This window comes from Mytilus californianus, unplaced genomic scaffold (genome assembly GCF_021869535.1).
Source record: "Mytilus californianus isolate M0D057914Y unplaced genomic scaffold, xbMytCali1.0.p SCAF_2, whole genome shotgun sequence".
Classification (NCBI taxonomy): Eukaryota; Metazoa; Mollusca; class Bivalvia; order Mytilida; family Mytilidae; genus Mytilus; species Mytilus californianus.
The window spans coordinates 123,220,099-123,247,897 of NW_026262668.1; the positions used below are offsets into that span (position 1 = coordinate 123,220,099).

Genomic DNA, 27,799 nt, shown 5'->3' on the forward strand with positions numbered 1-27,799 from the left:
TTCGGAGATATGAATAGTTTTATTAATAATATCACACATGTACTGATTGAATGTAATCATATTGTTCGTTACCAAACAAACTGTCCTCGGAATCGGATTGTTCACTGCAAGTCATGTGAGATTTTCTATGTTCATCAAAATGTGAGAAAGGTCCATCAAATGAAGATTTCCTTGATTTGCCACTGTAATTTGAACACTGACTTCGGCGTATTTTAGTATCAGGCTTGATTAATTTTGCCTGATCATTTCGAGGTAATGGACCATTATGCCAAACAGTATCAGCTATTTCACAATAACCACCTCGTTCACTGTCTTTTAGTTCAGAATAAACATTTTCCACTGTATCATGAAGTTTAGGTTTATCCATACTATATTCATTCATATTTGACCTATATGGTATTGTGTCGTCTACTTCTGCATAAGCAGACGACTCAAAACTCTGTTCATAACAACTTTCATCAATCTCGTCGGCAACAATACCGTATCCGTCCATTAAAGAAGGAGAATTTGATAGTTGTTGATGTTGTGGCTGAACTGGTGGAAGCGGACGGTTGAAGGGTGACGGGAATGTTGACGGTATGGAAGAATGGTCGATAATTGGTCCATTTGCTTTAAGGTGTCTTTGTCTTCTGAAAAGTATAACATTTTATCTTCAGTTGGGACATATTAGTATTGTATTTAAAGATCTGTTGATGACCGCAAATTGAGTTTACTGAGTGATGCGTTAGCGGAGCCAGTAAACGGATATTATCGACCCTAAATTCAAAAACTGATCGATAGAAATCATTATAAGGTATGCCGGTTATATGTATAGGAAAGAAAGTGTACAAAACAATACCCTGGATATATATATATATAAGTCTGAAAATTAAACCCAACAGTATATATAAAACGTCTAGATATTAGTCATCGATCTTTCTTACGAGGGCGCTGGTTCGTTATGAGAATTTGGGTTGTATTACTACGCAGTCTCTATTATAATTCCTTTAAATTCGTCAACTCTGAAATTCTAGAATTATACCAGTTTAAATCGCACAGTGCTATTCACTTAGGATGTATAAATACTAGTACGCAGCCACCATATAATTACTTAACCTTCGTCAAAATTTGAAATTTTAGTATTATACCAGTGCAAATTGGTCAGCGCTATTCATTGGAAATGTATTTCTACGCAGTCTCTGTTGTAATAATTTCACTTTCGTCACTAGTGAAATTTTAGAATTGTACCAGTTCATATCGTACATTACTATTCCTTTTAAATGCAAATCTATGTAGTCTCTGTTGTAAATACTTAACCTGCGTCATTTTTGAAATTTTACATCATCATAATCATACTGATGAAGGATATCTGCTATCCGAAATATTTATAGATACTTAATTTATTGTTTCCTTTTTTTAATATTGGTGTTGTTATGTACACTTTTTTTCAGGCGTATATATATATATATATACAAGTCTAAATTGAAAACAACGTTCTATCCTATGATTGCGTTGGATAAAAACCGCAATTTTTATACGTGTGCATGCAAAACAAATTTCTTGGTAGAGGGGTCTAAATACAGCACAAACAACATTTTCCAAAAAATCAAATGAGTGAAAAAGTATACTTTAACAAAACGCATTTGACTAGCAGGTCGAACAACTGATGTCCTTAAACCCTGCTGACTGCCATTGGCGATTGCCAAATAAACGGGTCACCGATGTAATAAATGGATCTCAATTATAAATTTAGTACTAAACAGAAAACAATAAACTTGCGGAAAAGATGGTATACCGCAAACAAAAGGTGCAAAGGTTTTTGTACACCATATCCGGATTTCGACAATTAATGTCTCTTCAGTGATGTTAGGAATCGAAAAGGTATTTGGAAGGCCATATAATTTACCTCAATTTAGGATAGACTCTTGAATTTTGAAAGAGTCAAAATAGGATGAACGGATCATATAAACCCGAAGGCAAATATAATACAAGCCAAAACGAAAAAATATAAACAAGTCTAAATTGAAAACAACGTTCTATCCTATGATTGCGTTGGATAAAAACCGCAATTTTTATACGTGTGCATGCAAAACAAATTTCTTGGTAGAGGGGTCTAAATACAGCACAAACAACATTTTCCAAAAAATCAAATGAGTGAAAAAGTATATTTTAACAAAACGCATTTGACTAGCAGGTCGAACAACTGATGTCCTTAAACCCTAATGACTGCCATTATACATGTATATATCAGGAATTGCTTGTATGGAAAATACAGTTTTTAATTCGAAAATGAAAAAGGAACACGTACGTGTATCATAGATCACTACAGAAAATAATCTTGGAACATTTTACTCTCGTACCCAAAATGCACTTGATAAAATAGTGTGGAAATGTGTGTAGTCTTTTCCAAGCGTGTTCATCTTTAAGTGATCGCTCTTACTTAAGATACCTTTATTAGTCTGTGAAAGAATTCGACCTAGCATATCTAAAGTTTTCTCGAATGTTTGAACACAGAAAGAAGGAATATAAAAAAGCTTTTCATCAAAATACTATTTATTTTTTTTCCTTCAAACTTTGTTTCATGTTAGTTCTATATATTTTAATCTATGTAACAAGTAAAGTTGTGAAGCCAATAGTATTTTTCTGATCTCGTAGAATATAGATAGTTGATTGCCGTGATTTCAGTAATAATCATTTCCGATTGCCGCCACATCCCACAGTGTTGACTATGGGTAAAGACATATTATCATTTCTTCCGTCCGGCATTTAAACCCAAGCTAAAGGGTTACCTCCATTCGGATGTGAGGGATGTATTAATGTTTGATATCAACGTACACAAATTTCTCCATTATTAAGAATTCAACTTGTAATACTGATCGCTAGACTTTCAAAATTTTATTTGTATAAGCCTTGTATGACCCATCACTACGATTTCATAATCAAATAAGAAAATCAAGTAGTCTCAAAAAAATTACGGCGAAGGGGAAATAACTCCAAAGTATAAGTAGGATGCAGATTTGTGTACAGGAAGTATAGATTGGCATATATTTTGGTTGAACAATTTGGAAAAACATATGGTAAAACTTGATTTTTGTTCTAAAAAAAATGAAAATCTCCTAATTTAATATTGCTGACATGTCAGTTCTCTAGTTAAAACCTCTTACCTTATACAAACAACGACCACAATTATAAGTGCTTGCACACTAAGGAATGCGATGGCTATGGCAACGTAAAATACTGAAAATACAATATGATATTTATTGACTTGTTTTGTTGATGTGATATCAAAATAAAATACTTACAACTAACAAATAATAAAAAGGGGGACTGTTTAATCACAAATAAACATTTCGTACATTATAATATCAGTTACAACAGGCTTCATTCATTTTTGTTCATGGTTCATAGCAAATAAACTAATAATCTAACATGTTAAGCTAAAATTGAGAATGGAAATGGGGAATGTGTCAAAGAGACAACAACCCGACCATAGTACAGACAACAGCAGAAGGTCACCAACAGGTCTTCAATGCAGCGATAAATTCCCGCACCCGGAGGCGTCCTTCAGCTGGCCCCTAAACAAATATAAGCATGTTTGTGTGCGCGCACTTGGAAAGTTTTTGTCAAGACATTTAAGTTGTTTATTTTTTCCTATTTCTAAATATGCTTTGAGAGCTTATGCCAATGAGGCTTTCTTTGTATTCTGTTTGCTATTCTCAATTTTATTGGCTATGGACAAGTTTTTTGACTATTTTATTAACCTAGTTTTGTAATGAAAGATGACAGCTAATGCAACGTTGCGCCTTAGCACACCAATAAATAAACACAAGAGTTATAGTTTTGGTTGACAAAAATCATTTGTCAAGCAAATACAATCAAATACAAATAACAAATTCAATATGCACGAGGATAAGCTTTTTATAAACGCAATACAATGATAGAAAATATAAGGAAAATGTTAACTTTTGTTTACTAATTACAAAACCTAGAAGGTAACTGGGTGGTAACAGTATAGCTACCTCGAATACGTTTTCTTAGATTATTTAAGCTAACAGTAGACTGTATTATTGCTCGAGATACTATTAGTTATATAGTGTGCTACTGACCTAATACGAAGTATATGGAATTTACTGACCCCATATATATCGTATTAGGTCACTAGCACACTGTAACGGACTATCTTAACATGTGGTATTTAGACTAGTGGCCTATACCGTTAGTATGAAGAACCTGCCTCCGTTGGTTTATACAAAAACAAATGCCACCAATAACAACTTGTTAGCTTTAAATGTGTTTTATGAATTTATTTCAATCGTTCATCATCAATTTCTTCGTCTGTTGAAACCTTTCAGATTTTTCCTCAACACCGTGTTGTCTTTATAAAGGGACGTAACACCACTACTAACCGTGTATTGAAATAAGCCCCGCCTAATAACCCCATATACACGGTCTCCACGCAGTTGCTTTTAACCAATCATATTCCTAGAAATTTATAGGAGGTAAGATAAAGTTAACTTCCAATCTGGTTTGGGACGATGATCAATAATACTTATTGAAAATATACAGGTCTTTTACATATTAATGAACCCTAACATTTTGTGTTTCCAATGTTTGTAGATAAAAAATAATCTACATAACACCGTCAACACTTGTTGGTGTTAAACGTTATCGGCCCCTTTCACCAGGTCGTCCTAAATTTCATACCTTAATGATAATTTGATATATTGGGAACGTTTTAATGTCCTGAAATGCAAGAAATACTTGCCACTGAACGTTAAGATCAATTATCAATCTCTCAATACCAACCAAATAACCTTAATCAGTGAACATAAACGAACTATGAATTATTGCTATCAGTATATTGATTTTCGATTTTGACAAACTATATGTACTTACTCATCCTCTCTGCTGTGTTAAATTGCTCTGATGATTTTCTTTCAATCGTTTCTACAGCTGTTTCATTATCCGCTCGCATAGCTGCATTAAAATAATATCGTTAGTATTAAGTAAAATTTCAAAGCAAACTGGTCTTTATGTGTATACATGTTGTGTTGTCATTCGTGGACAATTATTTTTCACGCGTTTTTTGTGGTATATTGGATGTGACTCGCACTTTTATAATACCAACAAGACCTTACCCTGTCGGTGCACCAGGTCTCGCTCCTTTTCGAGTTTATGCAATTCCCTCAGTTATGTTCATACTACTTATAACTTTCAATCTGCTAGTTAAAGCTTTCGTACTTTTATCGTCCATTATTCTAGTGTAAATTTCCCTCATTTACTCTATATTCGGCAGAAATATGAATGACTACTCCATTCAAAATGCTTACATTCACTTTATTTGTACTTTGGTGGATAGTTGTCTCATAGGCAATCATACCACATCCTCTTATTTTTATATCGATGTTTAATAAAAAAAAAACATGATTTTACTGTGACTCGAATGTTTTATTTCCAATGCAGTCGTTTGTTTATATGTGTTCTCATAAATGATTGCAGATGTTTTTTTTTTTTTAATTTTCTTACTTACTATTTGGTGCCTCCCAAGGTAAATATAATTACAATCAAAATACGAAATGAAAATGTAATGTCTTAACTCACTTGAATTGATGAAGCTAATCTTTCTTGTAATAATGATAGGAGGTATATCAGGTTGCATCACTTGTGCATGCTGAGAATCCTGTTCCAATCTCGTACCGTCAGGACATGAATACATTGCTTTATATTCTACATTGATGTTCCGTGCCAAAGGTATTACTGAAAGATATAATTATAATGATTTGTCAGTTAAAAAATGTTCGCAAAAAGTAAAATAACAAAAATACCGAACTCCAAGGAAAATTCAAAACAGAAAGTCTTTTATCAAATGGCAAAATCAAAAGCCCAAACACATGATCAAACGAATGGAAAACAACTGTCATATTCCTGACTTGTTACAGGCAAAATTATTCTTATTTGCTAAATCTATAAAAAAAAAAATACACATTTCTCTTTTCATTCATATAAACATATAACTCGACAAATTAGTTTTCGTGTGAACTCATTTCTGTATAATCAATATTCTACTTTTTCAACTATTAGAATATGGCAAAGTGCTCTCGACCAATGAAACTGTAGGATTTGATGCTTCTTAAGTGTGAAGAATGAATGTAAATCATGTTCTTAGTAAGGAATTATCCTATTGTTTATGTCTATTTACAGTTCAAAACAAAGAGTTTCTATATATGAGTTACTACTGCCCCGAAGCACATTTATCAGCTTGAAAGGATTTGTACGAAAGCCTATTAGGGTCACAAAAAAAAATTATTTATCTCGTAATTACGAGAAAATTATCTCGTAATTACGAGAAAACTATCTAGTAATTACGAGAAAAAATGACATATATATATATATATAGATATGCAGATCATGTTTACCCTTCCGGGGCACCTGATAAAACGCCCGTTTTTATTAGCTCAACTGACCCAAAGGGTCAAGTGATCTTTTCCCATCACATGGCGTCCGTCGTCCGTCGTCGTCCGTTATCTTTTACAAAAATCTTCTCCTCTGCAACCACTTGGCCAAATTGAACCAAACTTGGCCTTAATCATCCTTAGGGTTTCTAGTTTAAAAAAATGTATCCAAAGACCCCGCCCACCAACCAAGATAGCCACCATGGCTAAAAATCGAACATGGGGGGGGGGGAGGGGGGTAAAATGTAGTTTATGGTTTATATCTCTGAAACTAAAGCATTTAGAGCAAATATGACAGGGTAAAAATTTTCAGACGAATCAGACTTCCCGTTGTTGGGATGCTGCCCCTGAATTGGTAATTTTAATGATTGTTTTTTAGTTTTTGGTTATTATCTTGAATATTATAATAGAAAGATATAAACTGTAGGAGCAAAAATGTTGAGCGATAAAGTAAGATCTACAAATAAGTCAAATGACCAAAATTGTCAATTGACCACTTAAGGAGTTATTGCCCTTTAAAGTCATTTCTGCAATTAAGTTAATTTTTTTAATCTTTTACAAAAATCTGTCTCCTCTTACTCTACTTGGCCAAATGAATTTTTATCTCGTAATTACAAGGTAGTTTTCTCGTAATTACGCGATATTTATCTCGTTATTACGCGATAGTTATCTCGTAATTACGCGATAATTGTCTCGTAATTACGCGATAGTTATCTCGTAATTACGAGATACTTATCTCGTAATTACGAGATAAAAAACTTCTTATCTCGTAATTACGCGATAGTTATCTCGTAATTACGCGATAGTTATCTCGTAAATACGAGATACTTATCTCGTAATTACGAGATAAAAAACTTCTTATCTCGTAATTACGCGATAGTTTTCTCGTAATTACGCGATAATTATCTCGTAATTACGAGATAAAACTATGATTATCTCGTAATTACGAGATAAAACAATTATTATCTCGTAATTACGCGATAATTAATTATCGTGTAATTACGAGATAAAAATATTTTTTTTGTGACCCTAATAGGCTTTCGTAGATTTGTGATTGAAACTGACTAATAAAACTTTAATTTTGAAACAAACAAAAAACAATTCAATAAAAAATTAGAATATTTTAAAATAATTTCAAATTACTAAAAATTAATCTCTACCAAAGCAATGCAAAAAAAATTTGAAATTAAATATAAGCTAAATATTTAGCTAATATGCTTGACAAAACTAAGATTTCTGGATCCGCGTTTGGTATAAAAAGTAATTTCCAATATTCTGATAAAAAAAAGGAATTTCATTTAACTTTTGAATATATTTAAAACTTTTAAAGGCATTTCATTCGAATATTTCCCTGACATAATGAAGTAGCATTTGATGTAAAGAGCTGGACTGAAATATTGGCTGTGAAATAAAATTTAGCTTAAACTCAAATTTTGAATTGATAGATTTGAACTGTAAATAAACAAAAAGATAATACCTCACTAAAACATTACATGAATAACATTCATACTCACAATCACGAAACTAATACAATTCCCACCATTTCATTGTACTGTTGTGTCATCTAGTGTCTAAAACACAATGCATTATATTTTCCAAAATCATAAGAAAGTCCTAACATTACTAAAATTTATTCATGAATGAAATACATAAAAAAGAAGTCTTGCATTTCTCATAAACATTGCACTAACAATGAAACTAATTCTTGAATACAACCAATCAAGAGATCATTTGAGCCTTGCGCACTTTACAATATTCTAAGTTTGTAAAAGAATGATAATCCCTTTCATCATGACAAGTACTCGCTAACGCTCGTACTTAAGTGATAGTTATCCCATGGGGACGCGGTGTGTCAGTGTAAGATCACCCGACGGCCGGAGTGTGATTTTACACTGACACACCAAGTCCGAGTGGGATAACTATTTTACATCCCAGCTCTTCTAGACTATATGAAACAAGAGGCTGTCAGAGTGACAGCAAACCGGATTTTCCTGCAGAGGTCGAACCCTGAACAATTTACAAAAAAAAAGAAGAAAAAAATCCAAAATTGTATTCGTCATTCCCATGGTCGCCTGACATTTGGCAAAGCCCAGTACAAATTGGTTTGTGATATGCATAAGTGACGCTTATGGATTGACCCTGTATGTCATTCAAATCTTCTTGAAATGACGAACAAGAATATATATAGTTTAGCGGTTGGGATCTCGACCGTTTTCAAGTTCTCAAAAAGGGGGGGGGGGGGGGGGTGATCCCCAGGGGACTCGCCTTTTATTTCATATGATTTGTTTTTTTTTGTCCCATACAAGAATATATATGGTTTAGGGGTCGGGATCTCGACCGTTTACAAGTTCTTAAACAGGAGGGGGTGGCGGTGACCCCAGGGGACTTCCCCTAAATTTCATTTGATTTGTCCCATACAGGAATATATATGGTTTAGGGGTGGGGAGCTCGACCGTTTACAAGTTTTCAAAAAGAAGGGGGTGGGGGTTACCCCTGTGGACTTCCCCTATATTTCATTTGATTTGTTTTATTGTCCCATACAAGAATATCTATGGTTTCGGGGTAGGGATTTTGACCGTTTACAAGTTTTCTCAAGAAAGGGGATGGGGGTTACCCCCGTTGACTTCCCCTATATTTCATTTGATTTGTTTTATTGTCCCATACAAGAATATATATGGTTTAGGGGATCTCGACCGTTTACAAGTTCTCAAACAGGAGGGGGTGGGGGTGGCCCCAGGAGACTCGCCTTTTATTTCATTTGATTTGTTTTATTGTCCCATACAAGAATAAATATGGTTTCTGGGTGGGGATCTTGACCGTTTACAAGTTTCAAAAAGAAGGGGGTGGGGGTGAACCCGGGGACTCCCCCAATATTTCATTTGATTTGTTTTATTGTCCCATACAAGAATATATATGGTTTAGGGGTGGGGATCTCGACCGTTTATAAGATAAAAACACATTCTCAAAAAGGGATTATCATTCTCTTACATATACATAAAAGACGGTGTTGTCGGTTGTCGTCACGTCAAAAGTTAATGTATTATATATTTTTAAACTCGAAAAGCCCCCAGGGATGACAAATATTTACATGTAGAGATAATATAATCACATTAACTAATTCTTGTGACTGAGAGATAATGATACTATATACTATTCACATATTTCGATTCTGACACAAACCTCACTCCATCGCATGGGCCAGGCGGGCCAGAATATGGAGTGTGGAAATAAGTTATTTTTTTATAAATATATGTTTATTTTTTGTAAGATCAGTTGTACGGAAAGAAGCCTGGTATATACTGTGGAAATTCAACTTATATTATTTCCATACTTCTTAACTGAGTAATTCATAGGGCACTATTTATTGGCCTTTCATTCTTCATATCTGACATACATATGTGGCGAAAAGTATTATTTGTTTTTTTAAGGTTCATCATAACTTTTTGGCTAATATGGCCGTATTTACACCACAAATTTTACTCTGAGTACAGACATACCCTTGCACCTGGAAAAGTTTTTAAGGCATGGTAGGAACTAGATAATTAAATTCTAAATGCATTTTATGTTTTAGAAAATTATAAACTTTTCTGGATTTTGCTATTCATTTTTTTTTTTCATTCCTACAGAAGGTGCCAAAATAAACTAAGCCCTATTTCTCGTATCAAACATAAGCTAAAAGCACTCGCCAAGGAATTTGCTTTTGTTCCGGCTGATAAGGCTGCTCATAATATCATTATTTTTGACGTAAATTTTACATTGAGGTTCTGCAAAAGGAAATCACGAATTCACCAACATTCCAACTGACTCCTTTTTCGGAAAATGACATCTGTAACAAACATAAACTTTGAACTACCTCTTTACAAGCAGAACCAAATACAATGAAAGTTCCAACTATGTACTGGCTTCCGAAGCTGCACAAACCTCCTTACAAATATAGATTTATTTCGTCTTCAAGCCATTGTTCCACTACTAAACTATCTATTCTACTTACTAGTACACTTGGTACAATCAAAAACCTGGTAATAAATTGTTCAAATAAGACCTTTGAAAATAGTGACTATTTTCAAAGGTCTTATTTTAAAGTGGAATTAATTACTTTTTGAGTGTCAAAAATTCGTTGGAAGTACTTGATAAATTGCATGCTTATAGTGGTGATTTCGAATCTGTTCAAAGTTTTGATTTTTCTACCCTACATACAACTTTGCCTCATAATCTTGTTAAGAAAAATTCACACACCTCAAATAAGTCAGAATGTGATTATATATGTTCAAACTCTTTTAGGTCATTTTTTAGTAACAACAAACATAAGAACTATGTCAATTGGACCTGCTTTGATACTATAACTGCCCTTGAATTTTTACTAGATAACATTTTTGTTCGCTATGGAGATTCCGTATATCGTCAAGTTATCGGAATTCCCATGGGGACTAACTGTGCACCACTTATTGCGGACCTGTTTCTGTATTGTTATTAGTTACAATTTATGACTAAAATCAGCATAGACCCATTGAAACAACATCTGATTCAAAAATTTAATAACACTTTTAGATATTTGGATGATATATTGGCTCTCAATAATGACGACTTCAGTATGTACACTAAAGAGATTTATCCTGCCGAACTGACTTTAAATAAAGCTAATACTAACAATGAACACTGCCCTTTGCTGGATCTTGATATCTATATCTTTAACGGGAAGCTTAAAACCAAAATTTATTATGATAAAAGGGATGATTTTTCATTTCCTATTGTTAAGTATCCATTTTTAGATGGTGACGTTCCCTTGTCTATGTATTACTGAAAAATTATTACACCAGGGTTTTCGATATCACAAACTAGGCAAAACATTTACTAAATTTTATCATCGGTACAAGGACATCATTCGTAAATATAAATCAACATGCAGACATCTTATATGTTCAGGTATTTCACATCCAATCTTTTATGGTAATATTCTTTACAAAGCACAAAAATGTCGGCATTCACCTCAAAAGATAACCAACCTTAAAACAGACTTATTCAGAAGGGATATAGTTACGATACTGTTTTCAAGTCATTAAGAATGGCATATTTTGGTACTAATATTGATTCACTGATAGGGTCTTTGCATCAGAAATTAACACATTTATTCTAAAACCAGTTGTTGGCATGATACGGGTTATGTCCTCATATATTTCATGATGGTATGATACTAAACCCCTAACGGGAGGGATTGTGCTTGATTTTCATATGATGAAGACATACTCTTTCAATCCGTTTAATTGATGTCTGGAGCTGGCATGTCAGTAACTGCTAGTAGTCCTTTGTTTATTTATGTATCATTGTCATTTTCCTTAGTTTCTTTTGTTACCTATTCTGACATCGGACTCGGACTTCTTTTAAACTGAGTTTTACTGTGCGTATTACTGTGTGATTCTTTATTCTACATTGTCTATAGGTATAGGGGGAGGGTTGAAATCTCACAAAACATGTTTAACCCCGCCGCATTTTTGCGCCTGTCCCAAGTCAAGAGCCTCTGGCCTTTGTTATTCTTGTGTGTTTTTTAATTTTAGTTCATTTATATGTTTTGGAGTTTAGTATGACGTCCATTTTACTGAACTAGTACACATTTTTATTTAGGAGCCAGCTGAGGCCCACCTACGGATGCGGGATTTTCTCGCTCCGTTGAAGACCCATTGGTGGCCTTCGGCTGTTATAAGCTCTTTGGTCGTGTTGTTGTCTCTTTGACATATTCCCCATTTCCATTCTCAATTTTATTTTTTAAGTTGGGAAAGAGGTTTGAGAAGCTCCCCTCATATAATAAATGTTGTTCTGCAAACAATAGGTGATTTAAACTGTGTAACTGAGTGGACCGTATCAAATGAAACTCATGTTTGTTTAGTTTGCTCTCTTCTGCAGACTGGGAAAAAAATACACATCAAAATCCAGGTAAGTTTTTAATTTTCTGAAACATAGACTACATATAACATTTATATATCTAGGTCCTGTCATGCCTTAACACTTTCCCAGATGCATCAGTTTGTCTGTACTCATAGTAGAATTTGTGGTGTAAACACGGTCATATTTTTCAATTCCATTTGATGAACCTTAAAGTGATTTAATCCTACCTTCATATGATATCCAGAATCGCAAGCCAGAAATACCATTGGTTACGAGATCGATGTCTACATCACCACATGCCTGGTAAACATTGGTGTGACCTTTCATTTCATAAACAAGTCCTGTTGGAATATCATTGTTAGGACAGCTACGGGTTGTTCGGATTTGTAATCCACTGTCTATGTCCACACTGGGTCTCTCCAAATCATGAAGTCTGAGGATAGCGAAATGTTTGTCTGGTACAACAACCATCCAGGAACAAGACATAGTTACTATACTTGGGTATCTAGGACTGAAGATGAATGCTTTACTCTGAGTCAATACTTTGATGCCAGTGGTGCAGGTTTTTGGTGGTTCGGAATTTGGCACTGTCAATACATTTTATTAAAATACTTCAAGTTAGAGACAAACAAAAATGGTCTGTATCAAATACAAATACAGACATTAAAACAGCTACTTTTATGCTACGTTATGTGAAAGTCATTCAAATCAAATTCAAGCATATTTTCCCATATATGTTATTCAAAAAGACAAACTCCTCTTCGGCGAAATTAAGTATAAATCAATCCAATTATATGAAATAAAGGGTGTAAAGCTAAGTCTACAATAAGTAGATGGATATTTTTTACACTTGCCATATTTTGTAGATTTGTCATAAAGCATACTCTCGTTGATGTCATCACTATATCTATAATGTATATAATTATTATGACACTTACGATAGTTACACGTGTAGGTAACACGTAAATCTTGAATCCTTGGATCCTGACATATATGATGCACGTCACATTTAGTAGTTTTGCCAGTACAAATTCGTCTCAGATTTTTCAGCGCCCATTCATCCTCTGTTGTGTCTATCTGTGTAACATTTTCTATCAATATTCGTCCCGTGTTACACTGAATATAATCACTGTCTCTATAACGCCTTCTACATATCTTCACACCACACAATGTACAACTCGCTGAAAGAAAACAAAGCATCTTTAAACCTTTTAAGATAAATCAATACGATACCATATAAATTGCTCAGTAAAATATGAATGGCCATTCATTTCAAAATAACGATACTTCCTCCATGATAGTTTTTCCATCGTGATGGTTTTAACAAGTATCTCGATGTCTCAAAGCATCACGATACAATTAAACTGACAATAGCATCGCGATGGAAGTCAAAAGCATCGTGATAGAAGTTAAAATCATCACGATGGAAGTCAAAAGCATCGTGATGGAAGTTAAAAGCATCGCGATTAAAGTCAAAAGCATCATGATGGAAGTTAAAAAAGTATTATGATACAAGTCAAAATTGCAAGTGCGCAATGTCTTTTTGCAGCTATTTACGAGCCGATTGTGTAAAAACGAGATTTGGAACAAGATGGTCGTCTCAGCTTTTAATGTTCCAACATGATGCTTTTGAATTCCATTATAATGCTTTTTACTTCCATCGTGATGCTTTTGACTTCCATCACGATGCTTTTAACTTCCATTACGATGCTTTTGACTTCCATCACGATACTTTTGAATTCCATCATGATGCTTTTGACCTCCATCATGATGCTTTTAACTTCCATCGTGATGCTTTTGGCTTCCAACGCGATTCTAATGTCATTTGAATTGCATCGTGATGCTTTGAGCAAGTATCGTGATGCTTTGAGCAAGTATCATGATGCTTTTGACAAGTATCATGATTCTTTTGACAAGTATCATGGTAGTTGTTAAAAGCATCGGGATACTTGTTAAAACCATTACGATAGAAAAAACAGGTGCGGATCCAGGATTCTGATAATGATGGAAGTATCGTTATTTTGACATGAACAGCCACTCATAGTAAAAAGGCATGAAGTAAAAAGGCATACAACTGGAAAAAAAAATTACAATGTATTACATCAAATTGACTTCATTTTGACAGTATTCTCTATATAGTGAGGGTCATACGTTAAAGAAAAACCTTGTAGAAGCTTTGAGATTATAAAAGCGAACATTAAATAGAAGATAAATGTTAAAGCGCATTTATTTCATTATTTACACCCCGTATTCAGAATGTATTTTCAATATACTTGATTAGATATGTCAACTGTAAAACTATCTAACCTGTCACCAACATTATACATTTATTTCCCGTACCTGAGGGAGATAGGAAGATTTGTTCACACAAGAAAATTAATATTTCCCGAGGGCTATGCTATATTTTATATTTACTCTGCGTGTGTTAGGGTGGGGGTTGTTAATCCTTCATTTCTAATTTCTTGTTTAAATTGTTCAATGCAGTAATGTTATCAACTTGTCTTACTTTGTATATGTAAATAAAAGATGCTTTACATATGCTTAATACACAAAAACAATATAAACACATTTGTCGTCTTAGAGAAAAAGATATGCAATGTACTTGATGTATTGAGTTAGTTCTCTTTGGTTATTCATTGTATTAATACATAATGATTGTTCGTAGTTATTTGTTAAAGCATTATTTAGATTGTGACTATTTTCAGATAACTTCATTCATTCCAGTGTTTTAGAAAGTGAATGAAAGGGAAACTTCTGTGTCTGCATATCACAGATAATCAGAAAGTACTTGTCTATGATCTTGTGAGAGAATACACATCAAAGTCAGATTATAGATACTTACCATTAGTTATGCTCTATCGTGCATACAGTTACCAGAGATAAGAGAAAGATCCAGATGTCCACACAAACAAGCATAAATAATTAGACATCACTATGCTGACAAGTTCTTATTTCCAAAACAAATAATTGAGACATTTAGTTGCTCGTAATTACCATGTATACATTGTACCCCCTCCCCTTTTTAATCTTGTTTGGCTTGAAGACATATCTACTAAAACATTTTCTGAACCTTTATAGATTTCCAAATAGTGATAGTACGTTACAAAGTTAAGGTTCACTTCCAATCCCTTTTTGAAACCTCCATCGAATCTAATTAGGTCAAGTGATTTTGTCCCGAAATGAATAACGTGTGTTCGGACACGGTTTCTACAACGCGTCAAGCAGCATCCCCCTTTGTTTTTTTAGAAACTACAACAATTAATGTATTCGTACATTCAGTGAATATTTAAAGTGTAGATAGTCTTCAACCTGTACCTTTTTGTTGAATTAGCAACGTTGTTTTATTTTCGATTGAGTAATATTATCAAGCTAACAGATTCAGGACAAGCCTTTCAAAACTCCTAATAAACCTCTAGATAAAGGTTATGATCATCATATTGTTCCTAAATCATTGCGTATATTTTACCAGCATATCATTAAAGTACTTTGAGCTTTTCAGTAGCTGCGAGCATTCTCTGAAACGATATTTAGTACAGCTGTACTGGTACTTGTGGTTTTGTTGCTTTATGATACTGGCATGAGTTGTATTTTAGGGTTAATTCATATTTTCTGTAAATGAATAAATGGGAAGGCGGGGTATACCGAATAATATTATAACATATTGAATAGTTGTTTACCCGGGAAACAAACAGGAATGTGAATTTTAATGGCAAAATAACAACAAATTAATTAGCTTTTAGATAACTACGTATAAAACTTATTCTAGAAGATGTTTCTGTAAAACCAATTAAATGTTATTTTCAGATGTTTATACTTTGATTTCACTCCTTATCTGCCAAATACTTGATAAGAAGGAATCGTGAGATAAAAAATAAGTAAGAGAGAAGTTTTGTATACTTGCTATCTCAGATATTTATATTGAACGATCTCTTGAAAATGCAGATTTTTTCAGGCATCAGAGCAGTATTTCGCGTCCGAATTTTTCCCAAAGTATTATAGAAAATCAGGGAGAATGACAAATAAGGCAATGCATACTACTGCAAGGACAAAAAGACATATTCTTTGACTTGAGGCGATGTAGTCATACACAGAAATATATGTTCAATACTGTGGACTTCAGAACAAGGCTGCCACAACATAAGGAGAAATTTTGTTTTTGTTTTACATTTATCATTTACATCAGTTGTTGTCATTTGTTGCTGTGTATCATATTTGGTTTTCGTTTGTTTTTTTTTTTTTTTACATAAATCAGGCCTTTAGTTTTCTCGTTTGAATTGTTTTACTTTCGTCATTGTCGGGCCTTTTATAGCTTGATATGCGGTATGGGTTTTGTTCATTGTTGAGGGCTGTACTGTGACCTATAGTTATTAACTTCTACTTTGTTAGATCTCTGGTGGAAAGTTGTCTCATTGGCAATCATACTACATCTTCTTATTTTTGTAGGTACAATATTAAACACAATAGGACTAAACATTGCAATAAATATGTGGCATCTTATTAAAGTTGTTTGACTGTTCTGTAATACAAACGGCGTGTTCAAGTGATTAATAATAATATTATCTTAATATCGTAATCAATAGAGATAAAGAAACAGGAAGCTCTTTGGTGGGGTTTGATGAACTTTGTTTTTCTGCTATTAATGGTTTTTCTTTTCTCTTCTTTCGTTTTGTTTTATGTTTTTGGTAAAGTATGGAAAATGTTTTTCGTAAAACGTGTATATACAATTGTAATAAGTTTTTCATTAGTAATGTGTTCACTTTGTGAAGCGTTATACGGAATTGTATCAGGTCTTATACAGTTCGAACCAAATTAACTGGATATTCCCCTATACCATTTAAATAGAAGGAGACGTGATATGATTGCCACCAGAGCCCAAAGGCAAAGATGTAAACAGCTTTTATAGGTTGCCGTATCGGCGTATGACCTTCAACGATGAGCCCACACCGTATCGTTAGCCATACATAAAAGCCAGCGGCATGACAAAAATTGGAACAAAATCAACGGTCTGATTAATGCTAAAACAATAAACGAACAACAAATATAGCAGACAGAGACCAACCACTGAATTACAATCTTCTGGCTTGGGACAGACACATCAGATATGTGACCGAGTTTTACAAGTTACTGAAAGCTAGTTCAAGTCAATTTCAACTAATAAATAAACAATGTTTTCTCAGACTAAAATATTAATCAATACACATCCAACGGATTTAGTGTAAAAAGTCATTAACAATCTGAGAAAGCATGACCTTGTGCAATGCCAAACTATAAGTATTGACAGAATGTGAGACAATATTAATACATACTCAGTTTTAAATTATGAAAAACAAAATCAATGTTAGTACCGAAATAGACAATATTTAAAAAAAATTAGATGTGGTGCTTCGTTTAAAAGAGGTTTCTACAGGTACAGGCAAAGTTCCAAATCTTATCTGTGTTATCTATGAAAGAATTTAGTAAAAGTGTTTTTAAAGTAAATCGTGGTAACAAAATCTATGACCTAATAATTTACTAGTTATACTTTATTGATTAAGTTCATTAAAATCTTAAACGTCACAAAAGTTGCCAATTGTTTGCTAAGATGCATGAAGTTAGAAAAAATACAGATAAATGTGTTCTTCTTGTAACGTCACAAAAACAACTAGAATTTCATATTACTTTTTACTACTTGTAATAATGGAATTTATAGTAACAAGTTTGCCATTGACTGTCTGTTTTGACAGTTTTTAAAGGGTTATCAAAGAAAAACCCTTTCCTCTAAGTCTTATTCTGGTTGAACTTGGAGCTTTCATACTGTACAAACAGAGAAATGCACATAAAAAAAATTAATATTTACGAAATACTGTACAAATCGTTTAACAGACGTTGTCTTTTTTACATTTTCGTTAAACACCTTGATGAAGAAAACAAAAATACATTAAAACGAAACAAATATTTATTCCTTACATTTTAATGAGTAAATAACAGCATGGCATCATGGAAGTTTTTCAAACGCAATATTTCACATTAATCCATGCACGCGTTTTATACAACAACATTTTGAACATCAGCTGTGTTAAAGCTTACATAACAAAGTCAGAGAAGAAGAGGATGGTTTTGTAACAATCCTAATTTATGTGCCTTTGTAATATTCGGAGACTTCATTATAGGGTTGTGGTGCCCTGTTTGTTTTTAATTTATGAATTAATGAATGTAGTGCATATAAAAATACAAAGTGAGAACTCAACTGTCAGAAAATTGGGCATCTTGGTTTTTGTTCATGACTGTCTTCTCAACAAAATGCTCATTAAATGCCATTGGTGGCCGATTTCTTTTCGTCAAAGTCTTTACGTCCAGATTACATAAAATTTTCCGTTCTTGATAGTTTGAACCCCTGGTTATAATGATTTAACATTATCTAATAATTGAACCATATCAAATAAGAAGATGTGGTATGATTGCCAATGAGACAACTATCCAACATGTTAACCCTATCTCACCCATCCCAAGGCGAGGCCTTTAGAGGCTATTACATAAGTGTTTGATACTTGGATTCGTACCGTTTAGTATATAGTGTGCACAACTAAATGAAACTTATAACGTTTTTAGTTTAATATATTGTCATCTTTGAATTGATTCGATCTTGACTTGTCTTCTATCCTTATCCTAATAGTTGCTCACGTTACATATATATTTTTTTGTATTAATTGGATGAGTGAAATTTCCCACGGATTTTGACTAAATTGGTGAAGGACGTAAATCTAATACTCTTCGCTAGAAAGGGAAATACGATTGTCATTAAAACACTACAATGGCAGACAGTCATCTTAGAATTGATTGATATGTGATCTAAGATTGTTGACACACTTGCCGCTCGTTAAGTGTTTTGACTACTGTTTTACTGGTAACAGCAGGGACATCTATTTAGTTAAAGTGGCTTAAAATTGCACTCTTAAGTGAAAGGGAAGTGAACACAATTACGTAAACAACCCTAATTTGCTTCTAAACGAAAATTTAGGATATGGTTTAATCATAATTTTGCACGAATTGTAAGGCTTGTAAAGTTTGCATAGATCTGATTGAGTTAGGTATTGCAGTCTCGTGCGCATGCAATGTCTACGGTTCGATGCATAGGACTAAATGCACTGAGATTGATATAAAGTAGCTTAACAACATGTCAAAGTCTAAATTACCAAGAGTCTAGAGAGTTGTGAATAAGTTTTAACGAATTAAACTATAATCACACGAAATTCCCAAGAGGAAGAAAAAATATTAAATTATAAAAAAAAAATTAAAAGGCTTCGAGAGGTCAGTGTATTGCTTAAGACTGCTGATATCAGTGAAAAAATTCCATACTGTATGAGCCAAAAAATCGAAAAAATCGTGAAATTAACAATCAATAAATGAGAAAAGAAAAAGAAAAAAGCTTTTTTACTGAAAATAAGATGAAACCTTTGATAGGCTCTACATGAGCCAAAAATCGGAAAACTGGTGAAATTAACAATTAATAAATGAGAAAAGAAAAAGAAAAAAGCTTTTGACTAAAAATAAGATGAAACCTATTTAGTCATCATAGTTGAAATACGTATTACATAACGATAACATTTTTTTTTAAAGTAGATGTACTGTATACGTTAATGAGAAATGAGACAGTTACTTGGCGACACAAGACATATGTAGAGGTCAATATACGGTCTTCAACAAAATACAGGTGTCTATACAGAATGTTGAGGGTCTTCAACAAAATACAGGTGTCTATACAGAATGTTGAGTAGTGACGAGACTACGGAAAAAAGTTTTGGTTTGCAATGAAGTCAAAATTAAAGTTAATTCTCATTTATCAAATAACATACAAATTCGTGTATTAATAATTACAATATGTCATTTATAAGTTAGCTAAACAGTTTTGGTTTGCTGTTGCACTGTACGTCATTTAATGTCTGCAGAACTCATCATGAGATATTTCAGGGTTTTACCACTTGTTATCTACCTGTTGATTAAGAAGGATTGGTTGCGTGAAAGAGAGATGATTCTTACATCAGTGATTGCATTAAAATACATTTATTTATTTAAGTAAGATACCAAACTGGCAGAATTTCATCACAGAAATTTTTTTTCAAGTACAAACTTGTAATTTGTATACTGTGTAAAATAAACACGAATAGTAAGTGCGTTTTCGAGGGAACGTCAGTTTACAAGAACTGGTGGAGTTTGAGACACTTGGTAATCTGTAATACAACCCCTATTCTAGTTTGAGATGATATAATATATTGTTCACATTTTCTTCTAAGACTTAACGTGTGGTTGAAATAAGTTGATTTTAATTCCTTAAGTGTCACAGTTTATTTATGAAATGAATGCTTCTTTTTGTAATTTTATTGGGGTGTAAAAGTGTTGACCGAAGCACATTTTTTATGAAGCGCTTTATTCTGAAATTGTGTGCACGATCAACACTTTTACACCCCAATAAAATAACAAAAAGAAGCATTCATTTCTTATAATAACATTTTAAGCGAATAATCTAGACCATGAAAAAAAGTTTTATCAAGTATTTCTTTTATTTACATGTGCACTTTTTTGTAGAAGCACGTGTCATCAAGAATGTAACATTTCATTTTGATATATATATGAAGGTTAATTTTTGAATGACGCGCGATTGTTGTTAGCCAATCAAACTAACGGATTCTCGTAAAACATACATGTAATGTAATTATACAAAATCATTATCTCGAGAAAAAACTTTTTTCAGGGAAAGTATACAAATGAAAGGAATAATGATTGCCTCAAACAAAGTAAGATAAATTGCTTCGCCAAGCGCAGCTGGATACGACCGCAGAGGTCCAACCCTGAACAGTTGGGGCAAATATGGACACAATATTCGTGCTTGATACAGGTCTGAATTTGGATTGTAATTAAATATTTGACACATAATAGGTTTCTGACACAGAATAACTGTAGTCAAAGAACTAAGAATTGGTTATATGATTTGAATTTATATTCAATTTCTTGCTTTTGTGCAACACACTGTGCTGTTGCGCAATACTTTGTAAATCTGTTTTCAGAAGATATACAAAGAATTAGCAATTGTGACACACAATTATTTACATCTTGAAGAAAAATTGACCCCTCCACCAAAAAGAAATTATTTTGTTCACCCTCCCCCCCCCCCCCAAAAAAAAAAAAGATTTGAAGAAATTTTCTTTTTAATATCTGAAATCTTGTCCCTACCCCCCTCCAATTTTTTTTACCCCCCCCCCCCCCCCCCCAAATTTGATTTTTTAACCTCTCCCCCTTTTCCCAACAAAAAAAATGCTTTCCCTCAAGATATGGTCATAATCTCAATTCAAATTTCCAATGGAGTTTGCAACTATAAAAACCCATTTAAATACATCATAAAAGTATTGAAATAGAAAATGACATTCATAATCACGGCTAAAATTAATATACCTTCATCAGTATTTAACAGTAACTTCTAAAAATAAATTGACAGCTAATCACCTCAAGACAACACAACATTTTTTTATAACAAAACCATTGTAAGGGAGGTAACTCTTAATGCTAAAAAAAACCCAAACAAATGATATTGATCACAAATAAACAATTCTGAATATGAAAATTTATAACCAATGAACCCTTTGATATACACTATTATTATATTATATATACTTCCATCACAGTATTTGATGTTTCTAGAAACAGCTAAAAAATAATTCATACTAGAACAAGTTGACAAATTTACATAATTTAAAAGCAATGTAAGGGAGGTAATTCAAATATAACATTGTAATTATTATCTTTTAAATTTTATTTAATGTTTATTAAATCAAACAAAACAAATTTATAGCCTTAGGACCAAAATTTGGACCAATTAGAAAATGGGCCCAACAACCAAATACACAGTTAGATTCAGCATATGAAAAAAAATGTAATACTAATAGCATGAAAAATTGTGATACTTATAGCAAAAAGTCCCAACATAAAGAATCAAAGCTTTCTCAAAATCAAAATCCCAAAATATTGTTCTCTTCTATATACTGTAAAATATCATGAATCAATCGCATGCTATCCCTTATATAATGCTTAATGGTCCAATATCAATTTCATAGAGATCCAAAGACCAATACTTAAGTAATTGTCCATTAACAAGGAAACCCTGGTTTCCCCCCTTTTTTGCCCCTAATTCCTAAACGGTTTGAGCCATAACCCCCCAAAGCCAATCATAACCATCCTTCTGTGGTATGGAAACTTGTGGTATAATTTGAGAGAGATCCATACACTGTTCCCCAAGTTATTGTCTGGAAACTAGAAACATGCTTATTTAGACACTTTTCGGCCCCTTTTTCCCAAACTGTTGGGACCATAACCCCCAAAATCTATCCCGACCTTCCTTTTGTGGTTTTAAACCTTGTGTTTAAATTTCATAGATTTCTATTAACTTATACTAAAGTTATTGTCCGGAAACCAAATGTCTTCGGACGACGCTGACGCCGACGACGACGTCATACCAATATACGACCGCAAAATTTTTGATAGTAAAAATTGGCAAAGCTGTTAATTAAATAATATATATCATCTTTTTCCAAGAGTTAACCTTGACTGAATGCAGGTGAGACAATATCTGATTATGTTTCCACTTATTCCTTTGATATTATAATGCATAGTTTCTTTGAAGTTTATAAATATTATTATCCGTTATACCACCTGTTACGAGTTGATAATGATTGAGATTTTCGTCATAAAATTCATTTTTGAGAAACTGGCAATGAAATGCGTTTGTTTTTCTCTTCGAACTTTCAAAGACTTGGATAAATGCCACTTGAGCCTATTATACGAGGGAGGTTTCAGATTGGAATTATAAGTATGCTTTACTTTTAACATATACATTTACATAGTTATAAAGAAGCCGAAGAGAGCATATTTAGTGCTTTAATGATCCAATATCTATTGAAAAGCTTAAGGTTGATGTTAGGCAAAAACTGTAATGTCCTTAAAGTTATGTGAATAAAACACTTTTGTGAATACTGATGTTACATGAGATGGTCCTTATTGGACTATGAGTAGAACTTAAATATTGATGTAATGCATACTGTACAAATTAGGCCAAGTGAAGACTAAAATTAAAAATAATTATGATACCGATTTCTGTTCTTACTTCACGTGAACATGGAATAACCTCCATTATGAATACTAAAGGCACAATGTTCCGAATGTCAAAAAATAAAATGTTTGAGAGCATTACTACGAACAGAGAAGTCAAAACGGTCCAAGGTTAACTTTGCTTGAGGGAATTGGTTGGTACTGTTACAATTAAATGATATGTTAACTGGGAATTGACATTTAAAGCATGCCACCAACACTAGCGGATTTTACCATCGAGGACCAGCTGCCTACCGACCCAGTGGTAGTTATAGAACGTATAATAACGATTTCCATTAGGACAAAACGTGTTTCCTAAATAAATCCTTCATTAGGGATGGTGCTAGAGACCAACAGTTTAATTACAGTAGATAGACACAGTTTTTCCTATGGTTTTATGAATTACGTAAGATTTATAATAAAATAACGTTGGCAATGTGTAAGGGGGCAACTTTTTAATGGGTAATCTACTACATTTTGCCAGCATGAATTATCATTGGTTCTGTATATTAAGAATAATTAAACAGTTTTCTTGCTAGAGACCCATTGAGATAGGGAGATGGACAAATATTCAGAGAGATAGAAGAAATTGTAAAATATGTAACTCTAAAGATCTTGGAGATGAGTATCATTATATTATGATGTGCACAGAGATGTCAGTAAAAAGAAACGAATGTATTGATAAAAAATATGTAAATCGTCCAAATATAATCATGTTTAAGAAAATTATGAATTTAAATATAAAATCTAAATTGAGAAAGCTGTGTACTTTCATTAGATTTATAAATTGCCATGTGTGCCCTCCTGGCTAAATACTATCAGTATAATTGTAAATAGTGTACATATTTTGCTCTGTGTATTCATGTATTTATGTCTGTATTATTGATGTCATGTAGTGTCTGTATACCATTGTAATTGCAAAGGTTTGACAGAATAAAGATATATATAGAGATTTTGTATATATTGTATGAATCATATACACCTTAATATTAACCGTTCACTTACATATTCATTTATAACACTGCTAAGGGCAAACATTAAGCCAGATGCGTGTAAATTTGATTATGTCGATTCTGTAAAAACATTTCATAAAACAGACATTCCAATCATGCAACAAATGGTTGCATAGGAAGTAACTATTCAGTATAATAAAAAAGAAAAGTCAACAGGTTAATTAAGTTTCTCTATTTGATAAAACTAAAAAATGTTTTATAATATTAATCAAAAATGAATATGTTTTCTTTCAATAACAACAAGTGGGCAGAGTAACATTAATGTGATCGTCACCAGCTGATCTTTCCGGTATATAAAATAAACATATCTGTGCTTGATTCATATAAAATTAAGAAAATTTAGTGTGATTGCCAATGAAACAACTTTCCACTAGAGACGTGAAGTTAGCAACTATAGTTCAACGTACGGCCTTCAACAACGAGCAAAACCAATACCGCATAGCAAGTAATAAATAGCAGCCTGATTTATGTCAAAACTGTAAACGCAAAACAAATATGACATACTGCATCAAACGACAACCACGGAATTACAGGCTCCTGACAGGCATATACAGAATAAGGCTGGGTTTAATATGTTTGCGGGGCCCACTCCTCCCCCTTGCTTATTCTAACAGTTGATCTACAAACTGGAATGCTTAATGTGAATCAGGTACCACAAAATATCAGATATTCAATTCATATCTTGAAGGTTTGCCTTTATTGTATATCTGTTTAACAGATGACCATTGAAATGCTCCAATTGTCGCAGCCAAATGCCCTCAACGTTTTCTCTATCATGATATCCACAAATGCGGATATTCGCCGAATTTTAACATTCCATGGCAACATGACGAGTTCCACCGGTGGAACATGGTCTGCTTACCCTTCTACATTGAGTAACATTTTACAATACTCAATACTGCTTTTGAAATGACCTGTGAACCTTAAATCGATTCTAAATTAAAACAGGTACACTATGGTCCTTATTTTTGTATGGTATTTTCTATACTAAAAAATTAGAGCGTCAAAGGGAACCACTGCCCTGGGAAACATTCGATGTCGACCTATATGAAAATAAGGAGATGTGGCGTGATTTCCAATGAGACAACTTTTCACAAAAAAAAAAAAACCCACAAATATAACAGACAGCAGCCAAGCCAACAACAAACTTTAAATAGATGTTTGTTAAAAAAAGCGTTGTAACTTAATTTATAAGATTACTTTAATTTTCTTTGTAAATCTTGTAGTAAATAAGGTTAAATTATCAGTTTTGATAGTATAAATCTAAAGAAAGATTATACGATGGCGTTCATAGTTTTATAACTGCAATTTACACCTTCAAACAATGAAGCAACGCGCGCTTTGGACATAAATTAATCTTATAAAACACAGTTTCCTGTAATAAATTTTGTTCATAAAATCAGTGCTAGCATTTTAGTTACAGCTTTATGTTTTACTCTTACTTGTTAACGTTATGATGTTACACATTTGACCTTACTAAGTGTAAACATTATATTTCTTATTCTTGGAATATAATATGGTAATCACTCAATTTCTCTTAAACTGACCAATGAAATTCACATGCTTGTATTTATAGCGATTTCTTAGATATCTCTTAACGATTTAAAATTTTCAATTAATAATGCGGACAATGTAAGTTCTACGACAGACTCGAATATCATTATATTATGACTTGTAGAGAGAGTTAACGTAACATTGCTGTAAAATTCCAAATGCATACAAATCTAATGGTTTATTTAATTAAGACAATACTATCATTTTAGAAAAAAATGCAAGTTTATAAAAATAATACATGTAAAAGTCAGTCCTCCAAGCTAAATTAAATTTAGTTTGTTCACACATGTGCATGTTTATATAGATAATGTAATTGTAAATGTCCATTTTGTCTGTAAATATGACATGTAGTTTTATGAGAATAAAGTTCATTCACACTTTAGATGAGAAAATATGTAGACTTTGTCGCCGTGAAAGTATGGAAAATCATTTTTCATTATAAAGAATATAAATAAAAGTCGTAGATTCCATTATAAGTAGAATCTACACAAGAAGTATATCAGAAAGCAAAGAAATAAAATGCAATTAGCTTTCAAATAACGGAGTTGTATTATTATAGCTCAATTCAAATAATTTATGAATAAAACATTATTGAAAAAAGGTGATTCAGATTTTGAATACAACTTCGTTGTGTAGATCGATACCCCTAAGCCTGCATCACATTCCATTGATTACATGGTTAAGATACATTGATAACATATTTTATGACTAAGCATTGGTCACCACTATTTATTTACTGTTTTTGATCTGGTATTCCTCTAAAATATCAAATAATTATCCTTGAAACTATTTCCAATTTTTTATTTGAAACTGTCAATGCAGTATAAGCAGTCGTTCATCATGAGAAAGCAAGTTCGCGATGTATCAATTAATACATGAATCTTGTTATCATATTTCTCAGATGTCATGTCGGTTTCTTAAATTTATATAAGTTGTAAATATTTATTTTGTTATTCATTCACTTATTTATTTACTTTTTCATGTTTTTTTACTGTTTAATGTATTTATTTTTGTAAATATACAAAGATTTCCCGACTTTCGCAAACATTTGGGTACTAAAACAGAAAGAAATATACTACTTACCAAAAGTGATAATTCCACTCATTAGAAATGAAAATAAAAGCGTTTTTATAAAATAAACCATTTTGTTCAGTATATGTATCTTAGATATATTGTTATACACTTTCAATCCTTCGAACGATATAAATATTTACTGAGAATTTAGCAGACGACTAAACGTCTCACGTGGGCAGTGAGTCACATGATCAATACATGAATAACTACCTTTTAGACACAATTATTAATTAATAGATGTTGTGAATGGAGTATATTATGGTGTGGTCACTGTGCAAGAATTTGATTCCGTTTTGCATACTTGTGGTTCTAAGTGGTGAAGAGGCTAATTATTTGGGTTTCCTGGTTAATAGTGCAGACAGAAAACGATAAGATCTAAACATGATGCAGATGAAGTTAAACATAGTTTGCATGTTTCAAGTATTTGTGTAAGGAGACTAATAACTTGCTATATTTCATTTTTGAATGTCTGGAATAGCTCTTTCATTTTAGATACATTTCGCTATTCTTTATGCTAAATTAAAGTGAACAAACATTTAGACCTTTGACGAAAAAAATACTTTTGATAAACAAAACAGTCAAATTCTCCAAATATGGGTTTATAATTGTTTTCCGACATTTAAAGACCACTTCGTTAAACAGTAAAACATCAAAATACTTAGATAAAATGTTTTTTTTCTTTATACTTAAACCACAACTGTTGGCAAAAAGCATTATTTTCTACCTCATTTC

At 32.7% G+C, this 27,799-nt stretch overlaps 1 protein-coding gene across 1 annotated transcript; it reads right to left on the reverse strand.

Moving 5' to 3' along the window:
* Positions 1–27,241, reverse strand: LOC127730866 (uncharacterized). Its single transcript, XM_052239476.1, has 7 exons — positions 27,077–27,241; positions 13,250–13,492; positions 12,539–12,898; positions 5,581–5,736; positions 4,876–4,956; positions 3,144–3,216; positions 1–629 (listed from the first exon to the last, which is right to left on the reverse strand). Exons 1-7 carry the CDS (start codon positions 27,135–27,137, stop codon positions 32–34), a joined length of 1,572 nt encoding a protein of 523 aa, XP_052095436.1. The 5' UTR covers positions 27,138–27,241; the 3' UTR covers positions 1–31.
* Between the last annotated feature and the right edge of the window lie 558 nt (positions 27,242–27,799).

Bases quoted from the DNA above. Each gene is read 5' to 3' on its own strand.
- LOC127730866 (XM_052239476.1), bottom strand. From the start codon at position 27,137: ATGGTTTATTTTATAAAAACGCTTTTATTTTCATTTCTAATGAGTGGA. The intron at 3,217-4,875 runs GTAAGTACATAT...TTGTATTTTCAG, and splicing joins TAACACAGCAGAGAGGATGA to TATTTTACGTTGCCATAGCC. The intron at 630-3,143 runs GTAAGAGGTTTT...TATACTTTTCAG, and splicing joins GTGGTCGTTGTTTGTATAAG to AAGACAAAGACACCTTAAAG.